Raw genomic sequence first — 23,910 nt, forward strand, 5'->3', positions numbered from 1 at the left:
ATGCCTTTCCATCTTGTGTGAATCTTGTCCATATCCTTCCATAAATTCATCACAAAGGATCTACCCTATATGCTAAGCTCCTTCCCCGAGATGTCTTGGCATTGCTTAGAAAACAATGGAGCACAAAAGTTGCCCATCAATTGTACTTCATGCTCGTTATTAAGCTTATCATGTCTCCTTTTCTGGTCTTACATCTCTTAGATAATATATCCTTTATACCCTTTTTTTGCTTCATTCTTCTTTAGCAATACATTGCCACCTATTCATGCCTATCATCTATATACCCTTTAGATGACATGCAGTTTCTTTTCTTTGGGTCCTGTGGCATTCTATGAATTTTAACCATACACTGAAAGAATAACGTTAAAATGATGAGTCTTTGTTTCAGAAAGAAACTTGAGATCATAATAAACATAGGTAATTTCCCAAATGCAATTCAGCTTGTTCCTTTCTCCTCTTTAATTCTGGATCCAGTTGATTATCCATCTGCAGCATCTATCCAAGCCATATTCATTGATGGGCCAGTTTTGTGAGCTATCCATGGAACTTCAGTGAACCATAAATTTGGACTTTAGCAACATGGTCCCCATTGTGCTACATGAGGAAGTAGATATCAGATAAAAGAGAAAGAGGAGGAAAGTACAACTGGACTAGACCAAGTATACATAATAAATCTTGATTGAAGTTGTCAAGACATGAAGTAAGTCTGGAGCAAAAGAGATTTATAGTGGGGTCATTTTTATCCCAAATCATTTGATCTGGACTCCTAGTACTGTTTGCCAACTCTCCTGGAGATGCCATTATCTACCTCAGTAACATGGAGACATTGAACATTTCGTGCTATGTCTAACAGGCTCACAGATTTCGAATTGGAAGAGATGTTAGAAAATCCACTGAGGTTCAGAGATGTTGAGTGACTGCCTATGGTCACCCAAGGTCATAAACCCAAAGGTACACAGTAAGTAGCAGAGTCTAGATTGGAACCCCAGGTCCTTTCAAATTCCACACTTCCCTCCCTGCTCCATCTAGTCCCACCTTCACTCTCTTATAATACAAATGAAGAATCTGGGGTGCAGGAAATTGCCAAAGTTTGCAAGGTGGTAAGTGTCAGAACTTGGATTTGGCCTCAGGTCCTCTGACTAAAAATATAGAGCTTTTCCCACTGTACCATAATTGCCTGCCATGTTTTTTGGCTCCAGATCCAGTGCTTTTTCCCACAGTGCTTGATATCAGTTGAGAGTGCAGTCCTATAGATAAAGGCCATCAGTTGAACAAAAACTTAGCCTTTTTTTTCTTTTCTTCCCACCTCCCCCCCCACTTTCTCCTTTGTGTAAATTTTAGAACCTTGGTAGACATAGCCTGGAGCACTTGGTCCCTCACAGATTCCACTCCTTCTGGGTGGAGTGATCAATGGTGGGAATGACCTTATCTCTGTTATTAGACATGTAGCCTTTAGCATCATCTAAAGTAAATGTTGAACTATTTTAAGAGTTTAACTGAATTTAGCTCTTCTTCTTGGTCTCATGCAAATGGAGAGAGAGAGAGAGAAAGAGAGAGAGAGAAAGAGAGAGAGAGAGAGAGAGACAGAGACAGAGAGAGAGAGACAGAGAGAGAGAGAGAGAGAGAGAGAGAGAGAGAAAGAGAGAGAGAGAAAGAGAGAGAGAGAAAGAGAGGATATTTTATGTGGTCTGAAATGTAGTCTGTAGCCAGCATAATAAGAGTAGGGTAAGTGGGAAAAAATGTAAGCCACTTTGTTCACAGACAGTAACCAATGAGTAAATGCTATCATTTGGAGAGAAGAAAAAAAAGCAAGCAAAGGGCATTCTCTTGTACAGTGACAGCTATGAAGACAAAATTGAAAATACCAGGCAAGTTACATCATGGTTAAGATGAGCAAATGGGTAATATCTTCTCTCAAGAGTTATAAGATCTTAAATCTAAAACTGGAAGAAATCTTAGGGAACCTCAGAAGCTACCTAGTCCAGATGAGGAAACTGAGGCCAATAAAAATTAAATGATTTGCCCAAGATCACACAAGTAGTGAGAGGATGAGATTTCAATGCAGATCCTCTACCTTCCCACAAAATGTTCTATGCTCCAAAACAATTCCTTCTTTCTTTTTCCAATGATCTTTTCACTGTAATATAATAATAATAGACATACAAATTGCATGTTAAAATGGAGGGGGAATGAAATAAGCATTTATTAAGATCTTACTATGTGGCCAGTGCTATGCTAAGCACTTTATAAGTATTACCTCATTTGATTCTTACAACAACCCTGTGAATTCAGCTCTGTTATGATACCGTTTTACAGCTGAGGAGTTTGAGGCAGACAGTTAAGAGATTTGGCCAGTTATCACACAGGAAGTAAATGTCTGAGGTACTGAGGTTAAAAAGATAAAAACAAAATACAGTAGAATAGTTCTTAAGTATCTTGTGTTCTTTTAGAAGGGAACAACACGTTACAAAAATCAATGAATTCTTTTGGCACAGGGAGAGTCATTGGGACTGGCTTCCTATAGGAAGCAGCACTTGAGCTGGGTCTTGAAAGAAATCAGGAATTCTAAAAGATAGAGATGAAGAAGGACTAACATACAGATGAAGGAACTGGGGTGCAGGGTATGGGACGATCTGTGCAAATACCAGAGATGGGAAAGAGAATATTGTGTATGAGGAACAGGAATAACTTCCTGTTATGTAGAATGTGTGAAAGGGAATAATGCACCATTAGCCTAGATCCAGATTGTCAAGAGCTTTACATGACAAACAGAGGAGTTTGTGTCTTGTTCTAGAAGCCACAAGCTGCCACCAGTTTCCCAAGTAGGCAAGGGACAGGATCAATCTTGTAGTTTAAGCGCATCATTTTGTCGGCTCTGTGGATCATGAGCTGTACTGGGGAGAGCCTAGAGGCAAGGAGGTCATTGAGGAGGCTGTTGCCATAATCCAGTTGAGAGATAATAAAGGCCTGAACTAGGGTCATGGCCTCATGAAAGGAGAGAAGGGGACATTTGTAAGAGATGTTACGGAGGCAGAGTCAATAATATTTGACAACTGATTGGATATGGAGAGAGGAGTGCATATGCGTGTGTGTGTGTGTGTGTGTGTGTGTGTGTGTGTGTGTGTGTGTGAGAGAGAGAGAGAGAGAGAGAGAGAGAGAGAGAGAGAGAGAGAGAGAGAGAGAGAGAGTCAAGAATCAAGGATGACTGTAAATAAGGCATGGAATAAAATGCATCTAAAAGACTGAGGAAGAACTCAGATCTCATCTCAGTTACAAAGAGGACAGGTAAAGTCTACCTTACAGCGAGGGCTGTTCCTCCCCCACAGAAAGTCAGTCATAATAGCCACAAAGTGAACTCACAAGAGCATCCCAGTAGTGAAAGTGGTGTTGAGAAGAGGTGGGGGTTTGGGGGAAAGGACACCTTTTTACTTTCTCCTGGTATCTTGGCTCCAGGAGGTTGTTGGTATTGGGGTACCCAGTGAGCCTCGCTGGGTTCCACCATTCTGCCACCTTCTGCATGGCATTGTCTGACTTCTTCAGCTCCCAGCTTGACTCAGGAACACCCAGGGTTTGCCGGGGATCTGCTATTACTGCCTTGTCTTCTCAGCTCCATAATCAAAATCCTCTCTTCTCCCTCATGGTCGTCTCTCTCTGCAGCCTCTCTTTTCTCTTCTTTAAATGTACATATCTTCTAGGGTTTTGCTTCTACATCAAAAACCAGAGGCACAAAAGGACCAACTTGTTTTAAAACTTCTCAGAATCCTCTAAGCACAAAATCTTTCTATTCTGTTTTGCCAGTATTTTTACAGGTGTCCCAAAAGTCTTGGTGCAGTTTTAAGCCTTTGGGGCACCCTGTATTCCTTCCTCTGTAACTGCAATTGAATTCAATGCTTCAATATTTCAAGGATCAATAATTTCATCAATGTAGACACTCCTTCCACTGCACTTCCCTTCTTGATTATTAAGAATTTTCATAAATTCATCACTCAGTGGCCAACCTACTGTCAGTAAAGAATTTAGCTAACTACACTGGTCCTTGGGTGATAGATACACTATTACCAGGCCTGTACTCAAAGCCTTTACTATTTCACAGGACCTGTTAGAATGTGCATCCTATTCACATAGCCTTTTAGACTCAGAGCCCAGTCCATGCTACAATGAGGCACTAGAGAACTCAAACAGAAGAATATAAATAGTCTTCCCAAAATGTGCCATTTCCCCTGATTTTGCACTGGGGACATGGGGAGTGGTGATACAAAGACCCTTATAGAGATTCCTGATTTTTGCTACATTCACCAGCCTATGACAATGCTGGAATTCTTTGACTTCAAGTCCAATCCCAATGTTAGAATGTCAGCTCTTGAGGCAAGATAGAGACAAGGGTTTCTATCTTTTGAGGGAGGTATTAGCTGCTACATATACAACAGAAGAAGAGAGAGTAGGTAATGACTAGATTCTTTCAGCAGTCATCATCCCACTTACTCATTTCAAAACACTGGCCATGTTCTATGGGGTATTTTGCAATTCTTAGTGCAGTTTTAAATTGAATACCATTAAATAACTATCAAAATTACATAAAATGAATTATAGGTAAAGTAGCTATTAAAGCTTAAAGCTGCACTATGAATTTTGAGAGATCCCCTTTGATGGACAGAGTACTGGACCCCACTTGGGCTCCATTCTCTGTGCTCTGAGCTTGGGGAAGTCCCTTTACCTCTAATGGCTTACGTTTTCTCATCTCTAAAACGAGAAGTAGAGTAAGATGATGATGATGATGGCAACTCACATTTCCATGGTGTCTTAAGTTTTGCAAAGTGCTTTATAACAACCTATGAGGTAAGTAGGAAAGGTATTATTGTCACCTTTTACAGATGAGGAAGTTGAGGTTCTAAGAGGTTAAATGCCTTGTCCTAGGCTATATAACTAATAAGTATCATGGCCAAAATTTGAATTCAGGTCTCCTGACTCCAAATTCCACACTTTCTGTTGTTGTTCAGTCACTATTTAGTCATGTCAGACTCTTCATGACCCTATCTGGGGTTCTGGTAACAAAGGCACCAGAGTACTTTGCCATTTCCTTCCTCAGTTCATCTTACAGATGAGAAAACCTAGGTAAATAGGGTGGTGACTTCCTCAGGGTCACACAGCTGGTAAGTGTTTAAGGCCAGATTTGAACTCAGAAGGATGAGTCTTCCTGACTCGAGGCTTGATGCTCTATCCACTGCGCCATTTAGCTTCCCTTTCCATACTTTTACACTCTTTCATATGTCTCTCAATATTCTCTTCTAGTTCTAACATTATACAATTCTAATTAATACAGTTTTGGAATACTGGCTCACTTTCTACCCTCCTCTCCTTTTTTTCCTCTTTTCTTTTACTTTCTACCCTATTCACAAAGCCTGTGTTGTTGTTGTATTCGTCCTTCATTTTCGAAAAGGACCATGACATCAGAGAAATGAGGACATGACTTGCACTTGACTTTGTTTTGAGTGAGGGAAGGCTATGCAAGGTCACAAGCCTCACTTTCTCCTCCTGAGCCATCTGGATCCAGTGAGTAGAAATTCATCAGGATGACTGGAGATGGCTCAGGAAGCAGTGGGGGACCTTGGCCTTTTACGCTAAGGCCTTTTCAAGTACTCACTTAAAGTGAATAGGCCTCTTTAAAATGTAGTCGGGGGATGGCCCCTTTAATAGAAAAGAAAAATAAATAGATAAATCACACTGGGAGAGGCAGGAGCCTCAGGGTTGTTTTTTTGAAGAGAAACTGTTATTATTGACATTCACTCTAATCCAGGATGGTCCAAAACCAGTCGTTGAGTTGTCAGTGTAGAATAAAAGAAAATCCTGATGGCTGGAAAAAAGACAGCCGTGCTATCTGTGTTTGGGCAGCTAGGTTGCACAGTGGATAGGGTACCTGCCCTGGAGTCAGGAAGACTCGTCTTCCTGAATTCAAATCCAGCCTGAGACACATTTCCTAATTGTACGATCTTGGGAAAGTCACTTAACCCTGTTTATCTCAGCAGTGAATGATTGGGTGTGGAATAGAAGAGAAATTAAAAGAAGAGCAAGAAAAATTTAAGGGAATGCGTATGGGGGGGTGGGGGTTAAGATGATCAGTTACTCAATATCTCAGTGCGATTTGTTTTAATCAGATAATCAGAATATCTATCTGAAGTCCCTGGCACTGAGGAAATAAGAATTTGGAGTGGGAAAAGATCTTAGACAAAGAAGGAATAGTTTTGGAGCATGGGACATTTTGTAGGAGGGTAGGCCTGGGTAGATCATCAAAGTATCAGGCATTGAATAGTTAGAAGGAAAATGAAAATACTACATAAATTAATTGAGAGATTCAATGCTGACTCAATCAAACTAACAAAGGGTTACTTTGTAGAAGTAGACAAAGAAATAAATTTCATCTGGAGGAGTAAAAGGTCAAGAATCTTAAGAAAATAATGAAAAAAGGTGGGAAAGAAGAGAGTAATGCCAGATCTTCAATTAAATTAAAAGGCAGTAATCATCCAAACTATTTGGTATTGGTTAATTTTTTAAAAGTCAATCAGTGGAACAGATTGTATAGACAAGACCCAGAAGCAGCCAAATAGAGTAGCATAGTAGAATAGAAAAATCCAAGAATATCGACTACTAGGTAAGAGCTCACTATTTTACAAAAAAAACAAACAAATAAACAAAAACAACTAGAAAGCAACCAGGCAGAAATTAGGTTTAGACCAACATCTCACACCATTTATCACAATAAGCTCCAAGTGATATACGTCTTAGAAACAAAAGGATATGTACACACAGACACATACACAGACACAAATCAGAGAAGGAGGAAAGAAAATACTTTTCACACTATAAACAAAGTGAGAGTTTTTGATCAAATGAGAAATAGAGATGATCATAAAAGATAAAATGGAAAAATTTTTTAATTACATAAAATTGAAATACTTTTGCACAAACAAGATCATTGCAGTTGGAATTAGGAGAGTAACAATTAATTGGGGAAAATCTTTGCACAAATTTCTCTGATAAAAGTCTGTTACTCAAGATATTTAGGGAATTGAGCAAATATACAAGAACAAGAGCCATTCAAATGGTTAAAGGATATAAATAGGCAATTTTCAAAAGAGGAAACCCAAACCACAAAAACCATATGAAGAAATATTCCAGATTACTAATAATAAGAAATACATTTTGAAACAACACTGAGGTTCTACCTTGTGCCCATCATTGACAGAGATGACAAAAAAAGGAAAATGCAAAATGTTAGAGGGGCTGTGGGAACATAGGCACACCAATGGACTGTTGGAACTATGAATTGGTTCAACCATTCTAGAAGGGATTTGGAACTATGCCCCCAAAGTCACTAAACTATGCATATGCAGGATTTAACCAAATTTGACCCTTTTACCAAATGCTGCTACTACCCTCAAACAAGTCAAAGACAAAGGGAAAGGATTCAAATGTACCAAAAAGTATTGACAACAGCACTTTTTGTTTTAGGAAGAATTGGAAATAAAGTAGGTGCTCATTAACTGGAGACTAGCTTAACAAATGTATAATACATTAATGTAAAGGATTACTATTGCATTATTAGAAATTACAAAATGGAGGAATTCAGAGAAGTCTGGGAAGAGTTGCTTGAACTGAAACAGAGGAAGTGAGTATGAGCAATAGTATAACCAATTTATACAATTAGTACAATAATTTAAAGGAAACTAACTTTTTAAAATATATTTTTAAATTTATTTCAGTAAATATTTCCCAATTACATTAAAAAAATTTTTAGCATTCATTTTCTAACAATTTGAGTTCCAAAATTATCTTTCATCCTCTTTCCCCTTCTTCACTCTTTCAGAAGGCAAGCAATATGATATTGATTATACATGGAAAGTCATGAAATACATATTTCCATATTAGCCATGTTGCAAAAGAAAAAACGCACACGTACACAACAAGAAAAAATTTTAAAGTGACAAAATTATGCTTCCATCTGTATTCTGAATCCATCAGTTCTCTGTCTGGAGGTGGATAGCATTTTTCATCACGAGTCCTTTGGAATTGTCTTGGATCATTGTCTTGATCAGAGTAGCTAAGTTTTCCCCAGTTCTAATACTGTATACAATGTATACTCCTGGTTCTGCTCACTTCACTTTGCATTAGTTCATATGATACTTCCCAGGTTTATCTGTAACCATTCTCCTTGTCATTTCTTATAGCACAATAGCATTCCATCACAGTCATATACCACAACTTGTTCAGCCATTCCCTAATTAATGGGCATCCTCTCAATAGGAAACTAACTAAAAGAATTAAGAACTCAGACCAATGCAGTATCCAGTTATGACTCCAATATACTAATGATGAAGCATGCTTTCCTCTTTTCCACTTTTTGGCAGGGAGATGGTACAAAATGAGACATCTATTTTCAGATGTGACCAATGTGTAAATTTGTTTCATTTGATTATACTTGTTACAAGGGAAGGCTGTTGCTATTTTAGTGCAACACACTGTTAAAATAACTGACTCGTTTTAAGCCTAGGGGCAGTAGAATGTCCCTTCAGGTTCACATACTGTTTTAAACGAATTTATATTAAACAAAAAAAATTAAGTGTACAGTCACAATCTCTCCATGTTCCCAGTTAGAAAAATTTCTAACATTCTGGCAAAGGTTTGACTCTCTGCTTTAATTTACATTTTATCTCTTGATCTCTAGTAAATCTTTGGTGGTCTCTGTGAATGAAATGAAATTGTGGTTACTGGGAATGTTTGGGTAAAAAAAAAGCGGTAGTAGAGTGTTATATCATAGTGTCTGTTGACAGGTACTGGAAAGAGAAGTTAGACAAAGAATAGATCTTTTCTGAAAACTTCCCTAAATCTTTGATGGGGTAGGTACAACCAGTATTTCAAATGGTCTGGTCCTCCTCACTTTCTGTCTTTTTTGTCACTGGGAAGTCCCACTTTCTCTTTGTTTTTACATTCTTTCCACATTCAGATCTCTCAACTCTGAATCTTCAATTTCTGATTTTTCACTGGTCTGCTATTTTATGCAGGACCTGCATACGTGACTAAGATTTCTCAGTCAATCTGAACATTCTTGTCAGTGTCACTTTGGTTCATCCAAGGACTTTCATATTTAATCCATAGTCTTAGATTAATAGGTTGAGACTTAGTCTAAAGGGCATGGACCAATTTGATTGAATCTTTTCCATCTATTCTATATCTCATATCTACCTAATTTTTTTTTAATATGTTGTCTCTACTGTTAGAATGTGATCTTGAGAGCAGGGACTGTTCTTTGCCTTTCTTTGAATCCCCAGCTCTTAGAAGACAGTACCTGGCACACAGCAGGTACTTAATAAATGGTTGTTGATGGACTGATTAATATGAAATTTAGACCTTCCCTTCATATTAGGTACATCCTCTGAAATATCTATGGGAGAAAATGAATAAGAGAAACAACACAAGTTAATAATAACCATTGATATTTATATAAATAATTGCTTTAAAATTTGCAAAATGCTTTATAGGCCTTATCTCCTTAGAGACTTACAACAACTGTGGGAACTTTTGCTATGGGTATTATTAGTCACATTTTGCAGATCAAGAAACTGAAGCTCAGAATGGTTAAAGGATTTGTGCACAGTTCTGTAGCTAGCCTTAGAGGCAGGTTTCAGACCCAGGTCTTTTTGACTCCTAGCCCAGCGATATTTCCACACTGGTTCCCAGTCTTTTTAGTTCCTTGAACAACAACAGTAACAGCAACAAAACTGTGTTTTGAACTCCCAGGGTAATTTAATAAACCACTCTTTATATATTTTTTAGATTTATTCATTAACTGTTCATAAAAGCTACAATGACAATTTTTACCCTCTCCAAAAAGCTCCAGATTAAAATGTATAGGCTGTAATTACAAATTATAACATTTTATTCTACCTATAATGTTTCAAATATGCTCATGCTTGTTGTCAGAGAGGAAAAAATATTTGTAATGTAATTGGGCAATTATTTATTGCTTAATTTATTGCAGGATAAAGTATATATATAAGCCCTTGAACTATTGACTCAGATCCCACAAGAGATCTGTGAATCACTAAGCAGTAGCCACTGCACTGTACTATGGAGCAACTCAATTAGCCAGTCAGTAAACATTTATTCATCATTTAATCTCAAGGGTGAAAAGGTACATAGAAATGGTGACCTATGTGGGTGAGGAGAACACTCCTACTGTTGCTATCACAGGTCTGTTGGGTGATGTCTGGCCTTGTGTTGCAACTGCTCATATGTATATGTCCTCTCCTCTCCAATGGATTGCAAGTTATCCATGACAGAGACTAGCTTTTATGTTTTGGTATCTTTGTCTTCCCCCGACTTAGCACATTTTGGCACTCAGTGAATACTTGCTGACTAAACAGTGGTGGGGTCTGTCTTTTACCTTTCTTTGTATCCCCAGTACTTGACACAATGCCTGGTATATAGTAGGAGCTTAATAAGTGCTTATTGGCTGACTATCACTTGTTTTTGTTACAGGTACTAAACCAAAGAGATGTGGGTCCAAGAATGTACTGGTCATCCTTGGATTCTTATTTTTCCTGGCTATGATTGCTTTAATCACAGTGGGCCTAACCCAGAACAAGCCACTGCCAGAAAATGTTAAGGTAAGTCAAAGACTTTATAAGAATTTGGAGAGTAAATTAGCCTGCCCTGACCCTTCCAGTTCTCTTTGTGTCCCCACCAAGCTTCTTACAGTCAGAGATTTGCTGGTAAATGTTTAACAACTGGCTGCCAAGACATACTTTTAAGCTTAATCTTAGTTATTAGCATCTTTCTCATCACTTTCTTAAGTCTAGATAATCGACAAAACAATAAATCAAGCTCTGATTTGTAGCATTTGCTGATTTCTGAAGTGATGATATTAACACTGAAAATTTCACAATCAGTTCTCTGAACTAGTTTGAGCTGGTTCCAGGATATCCTTACCTGTAATCCACCAAATCAAGGAGTTTTAAAGCCTGAGGTTCTATTGACCTTCTTCCCTTTCAATTTTGAATTCCCTTTGTTAACTGTACTCTGTGCATTGATTATTGTCATAGCCTTGGGTCTTCCTGTATCCAAGGTCTCTATCCACTGTTTCACAGGAAGACCTAGGTTCAAATCCTGCCTCAAACACTTCATAATTTGTGGCCCTGGTCCAGCCACTTAACCACTCTATGCCACAGTTCCCTCTTCTGCAAAATGGGGGAGAAGTTAGAGACTAAGCTCTCTCAGGTCCCTTCCAACTTTAAATCTATGACTACATGATCCTGTGACACCAGGTGTGTAATCATCAGGACTGAAGGATTAGGAGAGGCAGCAGTCAGGCTGAACCAACCAGTCGGAGAATCCCTCATAGCCCTGATGGTATCACAGTAAGGTTCTTCCCTCAAGACCAAGCTTGTAGAATGGTCATTTTCCCCAAGGCTGTGATAATAATCAAGGTACAGAGTAGAGTTAACAAAGGAAATTCAAAATCGAAAGGGAAGGAGGTCAATAGAGCTATCGGAAGCTGCATTCCCAACCAGCTTCCCCATTATTCTCATTTAAGATTTAATGGTACCATCTTTGCAGTGCTCTGTCTGCTTTATTCAGATTTGCAGTTGTAGCTGGGGTTTTTCTCCCTCCTCTTCAGAATTTAATTTAAAGCCCTCTTGATTAGTCTCTTGCTAAATATATCCTCCTCAGTCTCTGCACCTGGACAGTTGCCTTCCAATCTGGTATTATGGATCACCATCCAGGAAACCACATTCTTGCTATCATAGTCACCATCTACATAGCCAGCTCTTGCCTCCTCATTTCTGCCTTCTTCCAAAGTCATGACCTCAGCTGGAAAAAGAGATGAAAATGAAAAACTCTGGGTTTCTATCTGATACTCCTCAAACTGACAAAATTGTTAAAAAAAAAAAAAAAGGAAAATGACAAATGTTGGAAGAGTTGCAGGAAAGTAGGTACATTAATATACTATTGATGAAACTGTGAATTGGTACAACCATACTGGAAAGCAATTTGGAACTATGCCCCCAAAGTTACTGAAGTGTGCATATGCTTTGACCCAGTGATGCTATTTGTTGATGTTTTTAATTGTTTTAGTTGTATCTGACTTTTTGTGACCTCATTTAAGGTTTTCTTGGCAGAGATAATGGGATGGTTTGCCATTTCCTTCTCTAGGTCATTTTCCAATGAAGAAACTGAGGCAAACAGGGTTAAATGACTTGCCCAGAGTCATTTAGCTAGTAAGTGTATTAGGCTAAATCTGAACCCAGGAAAATGAGTCTTCTTGACTCAAGGCCCAGCACACTCTATCCACTGCATGCCCAGTAATACTAGTACAAGGCCTTTACCAGCAAAGAGATGAGAAAAAGGGGAAAAAAACCCATAAGTACAAAAATGTTAATAGTCTATATCTTAATAAGCTCCTCATAGCCTATTAATATACAGGCTATGTAGCCTCTTTATAGTGATGAAGAACTGGGAACCAGGGGAGTTCTTACCAATTGGGGGATGGATGAACAAATGATGGCACATGAAGGTAATACAATTCTGTTATGCAATAAGAAATGACTAAAGGGACATTTTCAGAAAAACCTGGGAAGACTTTCTGATGCAAAGTGAAGTCAACAAAATCAGGAGAATAATTTGTATCATCACAATGTTGTAACAACAGAAAACTTTCTGATTGAAGGACTCTGATCAGTACAACAATCAGCCATAATTCTGAGGGACCCATGATGAACTATGCTACTTATCCCTTGGCAGAGAGGTGATACATTCAAGAGGTGGAACAAGACATGTATTCTTCAATATCCCAAAGTGAAAATTTTTTTGCTGGACCATGCATTTTTGTTACAAGGAGTTTTTTCCCCATGAGAAAAGACAAGGTGGAAGGGAAAGAAAATGTTTATTAATTGAAAAAAAAGAGAGATTTAAGTACCACAGATTTTCAGTTTCCCTCTCAGACCTTAAAATCTTCTAGAAATGCATTTAATTTTTTTGTTTTCATTCATTCTCACACAGAAGAGCTGAAATGGATAGCAGTTCATAGGTCGTTGGCTAGAGCTCTGTCACAACTTGGATGTATTCTACAGAAACATGGACTTGTGATAGTGAGTCTTAGCCTTGTTAAGCAAGAGTTCTCAGTAGAGTGCCACCAACCACTCTGGGAAACAAAACAGCATTTTGGCTATTGCCAGAGAATCTTTCTTTGCATGGCTCAAAGTTTTTTTTGGTACATCTGAGAACATTCTTCATGAGAAAACCTTATTTACAGATGTTTTATGGAAGCAGTGGTGTAACTCCTTGTCTTCTCCTCTGGGTCAGTGTCTTCCATCTTGCAATCTTCTTCCTCTTGGCTTTTTTTCTCCCTAGGAATGATTCAGCCTCTCTCACGAGCCAGAATGAAGAGAAGCATGTATCTCTTAAGGTCTTTTACAGTCTCTAAGAGAGACACCAGCTTGGACTTGGAACAGATGGAACTGGTGATAATATCAGTCAGGAAGAGAAGCTTGGCACATAAACAGAGGGTCACAGAAACATGCTAATCATGTCCTCATTTCTTGGATCCTACTTAAGTTGGAGAGGCATGGAGTATGGTGGACAGAGCACTGGACTTGGAGTCAAAGAAAGCAGTGGTTCATATTCCCCCTCAGACCCTCACTAACAAGGCCTGTAGTTTCTTCATCTGTAAGCAAGGGATGGTAACAGCATTTACCTCACAGGGTTATCATGAAGATCAAAGGAAAACCTCCTCATAATATATAAATATGAGCTACTATTATATTTATTATATCTAACAGTTCTTTGTTACATCAGAAAACTCTCTGTTTCCACACATCTTTCCCAAAGCTTCTGGGTCTCAAGTGCATTTGGAAAAGTACATGTTTTAAGATATTCTCAGCCTTGTCCATTCCTGAATGCCAAACCTTTTTTGGAACAGTTAGAAAGACTTACACAAAACAGCTAATAGAAAAGAATTCTCCCTCTACTTCCAGGCAGGCAGTTTCCAGACACAACACCTTTGCTGGGCAGCCAATTATTAGCTTTGATTTCTCTGTATCTGAGTGAAGTTCCCCTCTTCCCATCTGGACTGCTTTGACCAATCAATGTTACAAACAGAACTCTGCTATGAACATTTCACTTGGGACATTTCCCGTTGCTGGCACTCTCTGAGACATGCATCTGGTGTTCAACGTTCATGGAATTTCCCAAGAGTTCCACTTCAAAACTGGATCAAACGATTGTCCTCAGATGAGAAAGATTTTGTGGTTTGATGTATCTATGGATAATTTGGAAAGATCAGTTCTGATTTTAGTATCCAGACTTTTGTACAGTTCCATATAATATTTTTTAAACTGAATTGCAAAATATTTTCTAGTTGGACATAAAATCTTGGCCCTGTTTTCAAGGGGGACCCACTATTGTCACTTGCAAAAAAGATTCCTCTTCCCATCCCTCTAAACTAAAGATTTAGCAGGCCAGATTAGTGGTTCCATGAGGACAGAGAAAGATTTGTTTACAGATCACTAAAGTAACATTTAGAAGGACTGACTGCTTATAAACCATCAGAATTTCTAAGACTGGTTGATGGAGCTGCAGGAATGAGTATTAAAGGAACAAGTGCTTTTAAAAAAAAAAAAAGATCTTAGGGCTCATAAAAACAATGCATCTAAGGAAAGTAAAAGGAGTTTCTTCTGTTATTTTTCATGTCATTCCATTTAGAGGTATTGGTATTATCTTAAGGTTAACCTTAGGCGATCTACCTCATTAGATTTAGAATGAGAAAATATTGGAGTGGGGGACTTTAGAGGCAATAAACTTGAGGACAGGGGCCTTGTCTAAACTTTTCTCTCCCCCAGCCCTGCCCTGGGCCAGTGCTATGCTTTGTACATACTAGGTGCTTAATAAATGTTTATTGAGTATATCTAATTTAACCCTCTCTCATTTTATAGTTAAGGAAACAAGCCTAGTTAGGTGAAATGACTTGTTCAAAGTTACACAGTGATAAAAGTGGAACCAGAAGAAACCAAACCTCTTTACTCATGCACCAATGTCCCATGATAAGCCGAGAATATGAAGATTTACATTATGGCTCAGAATAAGGGCAAAAACCTATCTTTTAAGAGAAAAATGTTTATTCCTTACCCTTGTGTTTCTCTGATACCTCACCTTTCTGTTTGATCAGGGTCCACCACTTTTCATTCCAGTCTTTCTGGACAAGGCTTCTTGCTCTGGTTTCTCTGTGGAGATATACGGATAGGGCTAGTTCTCTCTCATAAACTGCTCTTCTCTAATGTCTTGAATCTATCTGTCTCTTATGGGGGTGGTGTCAACAAAATGAACACTACCTCATTCCTGGGTCTTTCTTCTCTACCTTTTATTGTCAGGGGAATATGGAACATGACATACCTTCTTTATTAGAATTGTCCATTTGTACTCTGAAAGGTGATGTGGTCTTGGTCTTTTGGACTGGGAGGTTAAAACTTGTGAGACATGAGAAGGCTCTTTGGCATTGATCTATGCCATCCTTGTACAAAACTCTTTGATCCATATTTTGGAATTATTATTATTATTTGGTATTATAATGGCGTGTACTGGAGAGTGGGAAGTAATAATCTTATCTTACAACAGTATCTCCTATATTTTCTTCTTGTTGTAACTCATATATCAGAGACTTTCGCTTTATATGAGAAGCCTGGATACAATTTGGGACCTTTAATTTCTTCTTTCTGTCTACTCCCCACACAAGTGGAACCTTGGAGCATAGGTATCTGGTAGTTCCGGAATGGTAGTCATCAGTTCACTTATTTGACTTACTATCTTCTACTCAGGTGGTGACTGATGAGAATATTAATGCATGTTACTCTGCCAACAGATAACCATCAATTCCCCTTAAAAGCACCCAGAATCACAAGGCATTAAACAAAGACTAGATCTTCCCCCAATTTTTAAAAATATTTTTATTTAAAATTTTGAGTTCTAAATTCTATCCCTCCCTCCTTTTTTCCTTTTGCCCTTCCCTGAGACAGTAAGTAATCAGGTCATATAGGTGCAGTTGTGTTCCATATTAGTCATTTTGTACAAAACAACTAAAAGAAAAGAAAAAAATGAAAGTAGAAAGATAGCAAGCTTCAGTCTGTATTCATTCAATATCAGTTCTTTCTCTAGAGGTGGATAATATGCTTTATCATTAGAACTTTGGGATTGTCTTGGATCACTGTATTACTGAGAATACCTAAGTCATTCACAATTCTTCACTGAACAATATTGCTGTTACTGTGTACAACATTCTCCTGGTTCTGTTCATTTCACTCAGCATCAGTTCATGTAAGTCTTTCCAGGTTTTTCTGAAATCATACTGCTTGTCATTTCTTATAACACAATAATATTCCATTGCAATCATATACCACAGCTTGATTAGTTATTCCCCCATTGATGGGCATTCCTTTGATTTCCTATTCTTAGCCACTACAAAAAGAGCTGCTATAAATATTTTTGTATAAATACTTCCTTTTCCCCTTTTTGGATGTCAAAGAATAGATTTTAATTACATAGTAAAAAACACAGAAAGGTTTTTATAAGAAAACTTCCTTTCCTTGTGGTAGACCTCTTCCTCCCTAGAGAACAATAAAGCTCTCTCAATTAATGGTACTATTAAGAGTCATCTCCCACCCCACCCCAAGGGAAAAGAATTTGAGATTGCCTGAGAGTTAAACAACTTTCTAGAGGGCCTCAGCTTCCCTAGGTCTTTCAGGATTAAAGTATTACTTCAGGTTAGGGGGTAGGGGTGGAGGGTTGGTGGCTCACTAGGAGAAAGAATTTAGAATTCATAAGAGTCAGGAGACCTCTTATTCCTAATGCTGCTGATTGGAAATTTACCCCTTAATAATGTATTTTCAGAGACTTAGACTTTTCATACTTGGAGAAAAAGCCAAGGGCTCCATGGTGTCCTTTGGGGCAAGAGGAAGGATCATTTTACATCTATTAGTCTATGTTTTCCTTATCCTGTGAGTGCTCCTTTGGGGCTTCACAAGACCTGCCCCAGGTTTTGCATTGTATGTGTTGAGTTCATGCTTCAGAGTCAATAAAGACTGATTCAGACTTTCTAAGATCTCTTCTCCTCACAGCCCTTTTAAATGAAATAAAGCCTGATTGTGAGGTTTGAGGAGCCCAACACTGTCTCATGCTTGCTCCGTCTCCTTTTCTCTTGTCTATGTTGCTTTTGCTTTTTCATAGCTCTCTCTGTCTGTCTGTCTGTCTTCTCCTCTCCTTTGCCTCTCCTTTCTTTCCCTTTTGTCTTTCTTTTCCTCCATCCATACTTATCTCTCTCCCTTCTGCGCTTTATCCTTTTACCTCTCCCCTTACTTTTAAGTGTCCATAATGTGGATATTTTTTGGTTTTGGATCAGACTTGTGATTTTATTGATGTCTGGAACTTCCAGTAAAGAAATTCCCTCTGCTAGTGCAGATAGCAATGTTTTATGTTTAGTCTCAGAGAATTGTCCATGGAAAATGGAATATGGAATTGCCACCAAAGTCCTGATCCAATGTCTCATCATGGTGTGGAGTTGCCTGTGGGATCTATAAAGTTCTGTCAAGGAACTGCAAGTTCTGGCAGGGTCCATCAGAAGGTTAGAAAGAATAAATAGGCCTGGTGACAGTATGCATGTTTTTTGAAGGCCAGCCCAGCTCAGTCCAGAGACATGCTACCAATGACAAATTACTTCAACCACAGAAACCCATAAAATTCATCTGCTATGGACTTGAGGGGCTGTGATATGCACTGAGGGAGCAAAGTCTCCTGCTAATGAAATCATGGATTTTTGAAGCATGATAATGGAATTAAAATCCATTTTAAAATATCTGTTGTGTCTATTAAATAGATTTTCACATTCCTAGTAAATTAAAAATTAAGTGAGTTTCTTTCTATCTCTCTGTCTGTTTCTGTCTCTTTCACTCAAAACAAGCACAACCCATTTTAAACAAATTAAATTGTTTTAATTTTTTTACTTTGAAAGAAGCAGCATGGCACAGTGGATAAAACACAGTGGAATCAGTGAAAACGAGTTTGGAATTCAAATACCTACTAGTTATGTAAGTGCAGGCAGCTAAGTGGCACAGTGGATAGGGTGCTAGGACTGGAGTCAGGAAGTCCTGAAGTTCAAATCTAGCCTCAGATACTTATTAGCTATATGACCTTGGGCAAGTCACTTTACCTTAGTTTCCTCATCTGTAAAATGAGCTGGAGAAACTCATGGCAAACCACTCCAAAATCTTTTCCAGGAAAACTCCAAATGTGGTCACTAAGAGTTGGACCCAGTTGAAATGACTGAACAACAACCAACGTAACTCTGGGCAAATCATCTATCCTTAGGAACCTCATTTTCCCCCTCTGTAAAATGGAAGTAGTAATAGCACTCACCTCATAAGGTTGCTAAGGCAAGTAAAGTGCTTTGCAGACTGTAAAGGGCTAAATAAATTGGAACTATTATTATTACTTTTAGAAGGCTCTGGAGGAAAGAAGGTTCCCCACCCTCAGCCTAGCATATTATGTGCATCAGCATGATTGCTGGCATGTGATCTGAAAAAGATTCAGTTACCAGAGATACTGGGGTGCTCTCAGCTCTCATGTAAAAGGACTGCCACTACCGCCTTTGAAGAAAATACACATTGTTCCAAGGCTCTTGACAACACAAGAACAGCGTGTCCTGCTGTGAGCTAACTGGTTAGGAGGGTGTTTGTGGCTGATTGGTTCCTGGCTTGCTTTGTCCTCAGTATGGGATTGTGCTGGATGCAGGCTCTTCTCACACTAGCATGTACATCTACAACTGGTCAGCAGAGAAGGAGAATGACACCGGAGTGGTACGACAGGTGGAAGAGTGCAAGGTACCAGGTAAGGTGTGGAAATGTGGGAAAGACTGGAAGTGGAAAGGAGAAGGGACACCAAGAGGGTCATGAGAAATCATGACTGTAGAGCAACATACATTAAGAAGTGACCCTTCCAGTGAACTTTGGGGAAATTTGTTGATATTACCACGTAGGCACTATTATAATTGACATGAATGCAATCCAATTTAGCAAACATTTATGAAGTATCTTGTTTTACGTATGGCACCGTGGTAAGTCCTGGAGATACAAAAATAAAAATAAAAACAACGTTTAATTTACCCTCTGGGAACTTACGTTCTACTGCAGAGCTATGACATATATGAGAAGGGGGGGGGCACAGTCAGTAGAATGTTAACCATGAAATCAAGAAGACTGGAATGCAATTTCCACTGTTGATTTATCCTGACTAAGGGATCTTGGGTGAGTTATAACCTCCTAGTGCTCCAGGCAGTGATCTAAGATTGTAACTGACAGATAAATTGCTGATCTACATTGATGGAGGAAGTTTTCACACCTGTAAGTCTACAGGTTCAGATTTCCCACCCCATGTCCTTCTCCCCCCATGCCACCCTACTACCCCCCCCAAAAAGTAGTCATACACAAAATGTAAAGATGCAAATAAATATATGGCAATTTAAAGATGTAATCACTAACAACTGGGGAGAGGGGGAACAGGGAAGCTCTCATGGAAGAGATGACCCCCAAGCTCAATTTTGAAGGAAGTTAGGAATTCTGAATGGTAGAGATGAGGAGGGAGGGCTTTCGAGGGGAGGGACTTCTATAAATGCAGAGAGGTAGGACATGATGAAACGTTGAACTTCAAAAAAAACTTACCCGTTCATTTTGGCTGTAACACAGGGTTCAAAGGGAGTAATGGGAAAGAAGACTGGGAAAGTTGAAACCAGGTTTGAATCCAGATTTTGAAGGACCTTAGAAATGGAGGAGTTTCTACTTTGAGTCAGCAAGGAGTCACTGGAGCAGGGGAGTGGCCTTGTTCAACTGTATTTTAGGAATATTATTTGGACAGCTGTGTGGAAGATGGATTGGAGAAGGAAGAAACTGGAAGCAGGGAGATCAATTAGGAGACTAGTCTATTAATACAGGCAAAGGGTTCTAAGAACCTGTATTAAGGATAAATGGAAAGAAGCAGATGGGCGTTAAAGATAGGGAAGGAGAATCAACAGCACTTGAAAACTTTTTGGATATGGAGGATGACAGAAAAGAAAGAGCCAAGGGATGGGGGCTCCAAGTTACTGTGCTGGTCTTAGAGTAGGAAAGATCTGAGTTCAAATCCTACTTCAGACACATACTAATGGTATGACTAGGGGCAAAGTATTAAACCTTCATCAGCTTATAAAAATGGTAATAATAAAGGCACCTAATTCACAGGGTTGTTGTGAGAATCAAATGTGATTTACTATTTAAAGAAAGCACTTTGCAAAGTTTTAACAGCTATATGAATGTAGCTATTATAATTATTATGAATAGGAAGATGGTTATGCTCTTAATAGAAACAGAGAAAATTAGGAGAGAGGAGAGTTTGTGAGGGGAGATGACTTTGGTCGTGGTGAGTATGAGATGCCAGTGGGACATTAGAGTGGAGAGGTGAAGCATTGGGCAATGTGGGGCTAGAGTTGGACATAGAGATTCAGGAGTTGTAGGTATAGACATGATCATTGAACCTTTGGGGATGGATGAGCTCAGTAAGGGACAAAGTATAGACAGAAAGGAGGGTGCAGGATGGAACTCTGTATAACTCATCTCAAGGAAACAGGAGATGGATAGTAATTCATCAAAGAAGACTGAGAAGGAACAGTTGGGCAGGAAACTAGAGAAACAAGAATGAGCAGTCATGAAGCCAAGGGAAGAGAGAGTATCTAGGAGGAAAATGTGGCTCATAGCAGTAATAACAGTTCTTTTTAATAGAGTACATTACATGCCTTCTCATTTGAGCCTGACATCAAACCTCTGAGGTAGGGGCTAGGAATAACCCCCATTTTATAAGTGAGGAAACCAGAGCTGAAAGGGGGTTAAGTGACTTGGCCAGTGGTCACACACTTCTTATCGGAGGCAGGATTTAAGCTCAAGTTTTCCTGGCTCCAACTCCAACATTTTATTTACAGCTACTGTGTAGCTGATTCATAGTATAAGAAAATATAGAAAGTTCAAGGAGGAGGAGGAGAGAGAAAAGGTTAACCGTTTTTAGTAGCTAAGGTTATTGTTAACCCTTAAGAAAACAGTTTTAGAGAATGTTAGGAGACAAGGGAGATAAAATCTAGAGCTATATCATCCCTCCCCATCATCCCCCAGTTATGGCTTGGCAGATTAAAGCTTAGATGGGGGCCATGGGGCACAAAGGGGCCAGGCCAAGGAAAGAGACCCTACCAGGAGTTGGGACAGACAAAATTGGATAAACCTTAAAAAGTTGTGTGCTTTGGAAAAGAGAACGAATCACTGAAAGTGGAGAGAGTAACTCCCGGGAACAAAATGGTTGCATCCAGAGCCACTGATCCAAGCTGGGGAGCAAGGGTTGAGGCTACTTATTTTAGGAATTTTGGTTCCAATCAGTTCATTAGCCACTTTAGGAGATCCTATACTCTTTTCTTTCTCTTTTCCATAACTTCTATATGCTCTGTAAATCATGTGGTCTGTTTCCCCTGTAATTAATCAGTTCTCACTAAACATCCCCTTCTGACTTGAGCCTGTTAAGGAGAAAGGACATCTACACAGATCTGTGAAGGACTGGAAACATCTAGAGTTTAATTGCATGGTGAACCAAATGCCTCTGATTATGAAGATCAGAGTATAATAAATAGTAAAGCTACTGGAATGGAAACCAGGAATCTTAGTTCATTTCTCTCGTATCAACTTAGAAACAGAGCTCTGTCTCATCCCAACAAGTGGTAACAAGTAAAAGGAAAAGAGTCACGAAGGATTGGAGGCCCAGGCAAGGGGGAGAATGGAATTTACGCAACAGTTTCCATGCCAAAGTCCTTTAGTTGGATTCATTCCTTAAGAAACACAATATGCATGCTTCCCAAAGGATTTGGACAAGTTTTCCAGAGTCAATCACTAATTTACACATAGAGTGGGCCAAAGTTAATTTTTATACTGTTCATTTCAGCAGAATTTGTTCTAAAGTACTACATGCAAATCTGCAGAAATATCGTAAAACAGCATTAGAATTTTTTAGGCCTAGCAACATAAAGTGACTTGCCCAGTACAAAGTGGCAGCAAGAAGCAGAGCTAGGATTTGAACCCCAGTCATTTGAGTCCAGATTCCTTGCTCTTGCCACACCTCTGTGGTACGCATCTGTGTCTAAATATCCATTGTTCCTCTTGTAATAGCAAAACATGAGAAATAGCCTATATGTTCAATGATTGGCAAACACCTGAATAAGTTATGCTATATGGATGTAATGGATTATTGTGATGATAAAAAATAATAAACATGAAACATATGAGGAAATACGGAAAGACCTATATGAAGAACAAAATGAGATCAATACCAGAACTGGTTCCGCATTAACTACATCTATCTATCTATCTGTCTGTCTATCTATCTGTCTGTCTATCTGTCTATCTATCTGTCTGTCTGTCTACCTACCTATCTGTCTGTCTATCTGTCTATCTATCTATCATCTATCTATCTATCTATCTGTCTGTCTGTCTGTCTGTCTGTCTCTCTGTCTGTCTGTCTGTCTATCTATCTATCTGTCTACCTGTCTATCTGGCTGTCGGTCTGTCAGTTTGTCAGTCTATCTATAGTCCATCTATCTGTATATGTATATATGTACACATGCCCTGTGTAAGCTTTATAAATAAATACATTCATGACTGGCATGGTAGCATATATCGTTCATGGCTGGGAGGGCTGAGACTGGTGGATCTCTTGAGTTAAGGAGTTCTCAGCTTCAGAAAAGTTAAAGCTAATTGTGTTTCTGCACTATGACCACTAATATGGTGATCCCGCCAGAGTAGAGGGATACTAGGCTTCCTAAAGAGGGGTTAACCAATCCCTCTTAAGCAGGTTAAAGATTCTGTATCAATCAGAACTGAGATGGAGCCTATGAATAGCTGTTTTTCTTCCACCATGGGCAAAATAAGGAGATTCAGTCTCAAAATAAAAAATACATATATACCTATATTTATATACATGTACTATCCGCATGTATACATTTAGAGACTGGATATGGTATACTTATATAGGTATACATATATATGTATACATGTTATATATAGGCATACATGTATACCTATATATAAGTATAAGAAAAACTAAATCAGAAGTGGTAAATATATACAGGCTTGGAAAGGACAAAGAACCAGTATGATTTGGGGTTGTTTCCTGTTATTTCACTTGCTTCTGTTTTTTTAAATGCTCAGGGCTCTAATATAAGATTTTATTTCTTCATAATGAATATTAATTTGTTTTTACTGATGGTTGCTTATAGGAATTTTTAAAAAATTAAATAAAAAGAAAACCTACTGTCTTGAGCACTTTCTTGGGGTATGTTGCTTGGCTGAGATCTTGCCACCTCAGAGGCTGTTAAGTTTTTAATAGGCTGATTTCTAGAGATTTAAGGCTGTACTGAGCTTCTATAGCCTGGTGTAGGAAAAAGGCACTATAATGAAAGCCTAAAGATTTGGGTTTTAAAGATCTGTTTCTTCTTCTGTAAAATGAGGGGTTTGGGCCACTAATTCCTTTTGTTTCATAGTACCCAGCACACAGTAGACACAATAAATGTTTACTGATTGACTGATTTCTGTAACTCTCATTGCCTTGAATTTGCCCCATTCTTCATTCTTCCTCTTCCTATGCTTCCTAAAGTGTTTAGGCCAATATCCTAAGGCCCCATTGGTACAGCAAGGGCAAGATGTCTCAGGCCAACCTAGGTTTATATTTATGAGCGGGGATTATAATAACATTTTTCATATTTATGAGCATTCCATCTCCCACCTGGATGCCTTGGCTCAGGCTGTCTCACAT

At 38.7% G+C, this 23,910-nt stretch overlaps 1 protein-coding gene and 1 long non-coding RNA gene across 5 annotated transcripts in view; one reads left to right on the top strand and one right to left on the bottom strand.

Annotated features, from left to right (window-relative positions):
• The window catches only part of ENTPD1 (ectonucleoside triphosphate diphosphohydrolase 1), a 102,094-nt gene that overhangs the window by 55,919 nt on the left and 22,265 nt on the right, over positions 1 to 23,910 (top strand). For all 4 annotated transcript variants that reach the window (XM_072626329.1, XM_072626338.1, XM_072626349.1 and 1 more), the window contains 2 exons: positions 10,534 to 10,661; positions 18,807 to 18,924. In XM_072626329.1, coding sequence (XP_072482430.1) covers positions 10,534 to 10,661; positions 18,807 to 18,924 — 246 coding nt within the window. The remainder of the gene's footprint in view (positions 1 to 10,533; positions 10,662 to 18,806; positions 18,925 to 23,910) is intronic.
• Positions 12,921 to 16,173, bottom strand: LOC140515600 (uncharacterized). The gene is made up of 2 exons (XR_011971099.1): positions 15,202 to 16,173; positions 12,921 to 14,311 (listed from the first exon to the last, which is right to left on the bottom strand). It is a non-coding gene; the product is annotated as an uncharacterized lncRNA (long non-coding RNA).

This window comes from Notamacropus eugenii, chromosome 1 (assembly GCF_028372415.1).
Source record: "Notamacropus eugenii isolate mMacEug1 chromosome 1, mMacEug1.pri_v2, whole genome shotgun sequence".
In the NCBI taxonomy this organism is placed as follows: domain Eukaryota; kingdom Metazoa; phylum Chordata; class Mammalia; order Diprotodontia; family Macropodidae; genus Notamacropus; species Notamacropus eugenii.